Here is a 5,076-nt window from a genome sequence, read left to right as displayed (position 1 = left end):
GGAACTCTTTCGCAGCTGTTAATTTAGTAGTAAGACTAGAATGGTGTCATATATTTGGTCATATCTCAAGATATGAGAGGTGGGCTGTCCGAAGTGAGATGGAAGCTGTATCTCATAACAAGTTCATGTTTTCCCCAACAGCTTTATCTGAAATGTGAAACTGATTATTGTTTGGTGGGTGCAACAAACGCAAGCAGTTAGCTGTGACTAAACAATAATGAAAATAATCAAACAATAGGGAAGAGCAGCAGGTGGTGTCAGGCGAGGTTGACCAACAAAGATGGTCTCCATCATAAACTCATGCCTCCCCCTGTGCGAGTAGGCTACCAGGACCAGAAGGCAGGTGAAAAGCTGCGGTGAAAAAAATATAACAAAAAAACAAAACATTCAGAACACTGCAACGCCGTGTGTGTCAGGTCTTTTTTGTGTTGCATTTGTGTTTGATTTAACATAATTGCAGCTGGATGTTCATGGCTGATACTTTTTGTTTTTCCTTTTCTTTTAGGTCTCCAACACGTGTTTGTGCTGCATGGAAAGGACTTACACTTGGATATAGAGAAACCTGTTAAACTTGACGAACAGACAGATTTGTTCTGGAAATGTAATTCCAGTAACAATATAGCTAAATGTGGTTTTAATAATGATCCAGTAGTGTTTGACAAATATGAAGGAAGGGCTGAGCTCTTCAGGCAAAATTATGGGTTGTTATTAAAGAATGTTCAACACAGTGACAGTGGAGATTATACTGCATTCATGTTTAGCTATAAAGACCAAAAGGTAGCTGAATACAAGGTCATAGTCCAAGGTAGGTTTCTGTTTTCAGTATCTTTTTGAAATGGTGATAAAATATAGAGTTGTTTGAAATCTCTTTATGCCTGTTACTCTTCAGATGCAGTTTCTCCAGTTGACCTGACAGTGGACTCTGTGTCTGGCAGTTCAGACTCCTGTAACCTCATTGTGACCTGCAGCACAGTGGATTCTCAAATCAGCAGCATTTTCACATGTGATGCCCAAAACTGCTCTCTGGTAGAAAAAGGAAGCTTTAAAGCCCAAACCTATTCTTCCAATCTCACTGTCAATTTGCAGCAAGACTTAATCGTCTGTAATCACAGCAACCAAGTGAGCTGGGAACAGACTAAGAAGGACATTAAACGTTATTGCAAGGAAAAACCAGGTAAGATTCAAAGACATCACATTCATTTGTACATTCTGCAAAATCATGTTTTGACCCTTTGTTGGGGCAGTTGTAACCAATCAGCTGTCCTATAATGAGCACATCCACTCAGAAGTTACCAGAAATTTTGAAGCTTGTGTCTGCTTCTATTGATCTGGAACACAATTTCAATTAAAATCTCAAAACCTGTGTTAAATACCTTAGTAGTAGTTGACTGCTTGAAGAATAAAAAAACTGTATAAAATGTAATGAATTCATTTCAGGAGCTCAAGATTAATTGGAAAAGTTGAATAACTGAAAATAAAATGTTAATTTCTAATACTTTGCTGGCAATGACACCCTGAAGTCTTGAACTCATGGACATCATCAGATTTTGGGTTTTCTCCTTTTTTATGCTCTGCCAGGTCTTTACTACAGAGGCTTTCAGTTGCTGTTTGTTTGTGGGCTCGTCTTCTCTTTATTGCTGAGTTCATCAGTGCTTTCTTTCTTTCTCAGGATGTACGAAATTGTAGATTTTGCCACTCCTAATCTTAAAGCCGTTTCTCAAATGGGATTTTTCTGTTTTCGCAGCTTAAGGATGTTCTTCCACCTGCATGGAGAGCGCCTTTGACTGCATGTTGTCTGTTGACAACAAAATTTGCCAAACACAAGCACCACACCTTAGATCAACTCCAGGCCTTTTATCTGCTTAATTGATAATAACATACAAAGGAATTGCTCACACCTGCCCATGAAATGACCTTCGAGTCAATTGTCCAATTACGTTCGGCCCCTTTAAAAAGAGTGTGGGACATGTTAAGGAGCTGAAGGAGGAGAGTCTACACATTATGTTCATGTCCATTATATATAACTGTAATTAGAATGTTTCAATAAACATGTTAAAACACAATTGTGTCAGTGTCCAAATATATACAGGGAGTGCAGAATTATTAGGCAAATGAGTATTTTGTCCACACCATCCTCTGCATGCATGTTGTCTTACTCCAAGCTGTATAGGCTCGAAAGCCTACTACCAATTAAGCATATTAGGTGATGTGCATCTCTGTAATGAGAAGGGGTGTGGTCTAATGACATCAACACCCTATATCAGGTGTGCATAATTATTAGGCAACGTCCTTTCCTTTGGCAAAATGGGTCAAAAGAAGGACTTGACAGGCTCAGAAAAGTCAAAAATAGTGAGATATCTTGCAGAGGGATGCAGCAATCTCAAAATTGCAAAGCTTCTGAAGCGTGATCATCGAACAATCAAGCGTTTCATTCAAAATAGTCAACAGGGTCGCAAGAAGCGTGTGGAAAAACCAAGGCGCAAAATAACTGCCCATGAACTGAGAAAAGTCAAGCGTGCAGCTGCCAAGATGCCACTTGCCACCAGTTTGGCCATATTTCAGAGCTGCAACATCACTGGAGTGCCCAAAAGCACAAGGTGTGCAATACTCAGAGACATGGCCAAGGTAAGAAAGGCTGAAAGACGACCACCACTGAACAAGACATACAAGCTGAAACGTCAAGACTGGGCCAAGAAATATCTCAAGACTGATTTTTCTAAGGTTTTATGGACTGATGAAATGAGAGTGAGTCTTGATGGGCCAGATGGATGGGCCCGTGGCTGGATTGGTAAAGGGCAGAGAGCTCCAGTCCGACTCAGACGCCAGCAAGGTGGAGGTGGAGTACTGGTTTGGGCTGGTATCATCAAAGATGAGCTTGTGGGGCCTTTTCGGGTTGAGGATGGAGTCAAGCTCAACTCCCAGTCCTACTGCCAGTTTCTGGAAGACACCTTCTTCAAGCAGTGGTACAGGAAGAAGTCTGCATCCTTCAAGAAAAACATGATTTTCATGCAGGACAATGCTCCATCACACGCGTCCAAGTACTCCACAGCGTGGCTGGCAAGAAAGGGTATAAAAGAAGAAAAACTAATGACATGGCCTCCTTGTTCACCTGATCTGAACCCCATTGAGAACCTGTGGTCCATCATCAAATGTGAGATTTACAAGGAGGGAAAACAGTACACCTCTCTGAACAGTGTCTGGGAGGCTGTGCTTGCTGCTGCACGCAATGTTGATGGTGAACAGATCAAAACACTGACAGAATCCATGGATGGCAGGCTTTTGAGTGTCCTTGCAAAGAAAGGTGGCTATATTGGTCGCTGATTTGTTTTTGTTTTGTTTTTGAATGTCAGAAATGTATATTTGTGAATGTGGAGATGTTATATTTGTTTCATAGGTAAAAATAAATCATTGAAATGGGTATATATTTGTTTTTTGTTAAGTTGCCTAATAATTATGCACAGTAATAGTCACCTGCACACACAGATATCCCCCTAAAATAGCTAAAACTAAAAACAAACTAAAAACTACTTCCAAAAACATTCAGCTTTGATATTAATGAGTTTTGTGGGTTCATTGAGAACATGGTTGTTGTTCAATAATAAAATTATTCCTCAAAAATGCAACTTGCCTAATAATTCTGCACTCCCTGTATGGACCTTACTGTACATAAACCTCAGTCCTCCCTCAATCCCTAAATCTAATTTAGTCAAATAATCACAATAGTCACTCGCTTTTTCCTCTAGAATGCTGAATACAGTTGGGATACATTCAGAAATAAATTACCTGTATTTCTGAAATGTAAAAGATTTCTTGAGTCAGATAAAAGAAACTGTAGTTCCAATTTATTTAGTGTTTCATTATTTCTGCTCATGTCTGCAGGTATCTCCATCTGTGTGGTGAAGACAGTCGTGTTCTCTGTTGGTCTGATCATCATGGTGATTGCTGTCATCAGTGTCCACATTATGGAGAAGATTAAGAAGCAAAAATAAAGAAGAGGCTTTCCACTTACACATATAACTTATATGGTTTTAGAAAATGTTGAGGTTATAGACACCAGTGGTAGATAACTACACAGGTTAACACATTTTGGTTGCTTGCAAACATTAAAAATTCTCAAATATCACATGAGGAATCTGTATCACTTTGTAAATAAAATGCTTGTTGCTCATGTTAATAATATTACAGAAGATTTCATCTTGAAAACAAAACTTTTGGTGGTCTGACCCCTGAACTTAAGAAATTGTCAAATTAGATGATATAGGTTAAAAATTTCCATTTTACTTACTTTATAACTTAGCTTCCTAATGTGGCAACACAAGGGTAATTCAATTGTTTTAATGCTTTGCCCGTGACACTCACTATTCCCCCCATTTTTTTGGGCAGCCAAAAGTTGTCAACAACACCACCTTGGGAATGTCACCCAAGGAAATGAGTAAAAGCATCAGTAAGGTGCACTAAGATGAGGTGAGAGATGTGATTCCACAATTCAAAGGTTTAAGCTTATTTTTAGGAAAGGGGGGGGAACATTTTGAAAACTACACATCCAGCCACAAAGGAAAGGGGAGTTCAGGACTGAGGCTTACCAGCAGCTGAGAATGGTCAATGTGAGAGGGAGAGGGATTCAACAAATAAAAATAAAGGGATCAACTCAGGCACTTGTGCACATGATTGTGAGGGAACTCAGCACCACACACAGACACACAAAAGACCCTTCATTGCATTCAGGTCTCAGCCAGGATGCAAAAGGAATAAAATCTGCAGAATTATACACAAAAAGGAAAAGAATACCTTAAAAATTACATGAACAAATCCTTTAACCCAACAACAATCCTTAATTTAAAAGTTAAGGGTTTAGTTTAGAGTTTAGAAGGTTAACCACTCCTCAAACAGGTACATACACACACACACTAAAATTATTAAGGCCCCATTTAAGCCTGGATAGTGTCCAAAGAAAAGCTGCATGCAGCTGAACCAAATAATATCACTGAACCAAACACAAAAACTAAAGCAACACAAAAACCCCCCACTAAAAGCTGGGGGTTGGATACAGGTGCAGATCATGTCTATACACGACCA

The 5,076-nt window shown here is 39.3% G+C and overlaps 1 protein-coding gene across 1 annotated transcript; it reads left to right on the top strand.

Annotated features, from left to right (window-relative positions):
- The first annotated feature begins 300 nt into the window (after positions 1–300).
- Positions 301–4,035, top strand: LOC146368030 (uncharacterized). The gene is made up of 4 exons (XM_084912740.1): positions 301–343; positions 506–805; positions 890–1,174; positions 3,880–4,035. The coding sequence occupies exons 1-4, from the start codon at positions 301–303 to the stop codon at positions 3,987–3,989; spliced, it is 738 nt and encodes a 245-aa protein (XP_084768866.1). The 3' UTR covers positions 3,990–4,035.
- Positions 4,036–5,076: the final 1,041 nt, after the last annotated feature.

The sequence above is a fragment of the Perissodus microlepis genome, chromosome 18 (assembly GCF_051167445.1).
Source record: "Perissodus microlepis isolate ML-2025 ecotype Zambia chromosome 18, ASM5116744v1, whole genome shotgun sequence".
NCBI lineage: Eukaryota > Metazoa > Chordata > Actinopteri > Cichliformes > Cichlidae > Perissodus > Perissodus microlepis.
The sequence above is the reverse complement of the archived record's forward strand: the minus strand, read 5'-3'. Positions and strand labels throughout refer to the sequence as shown.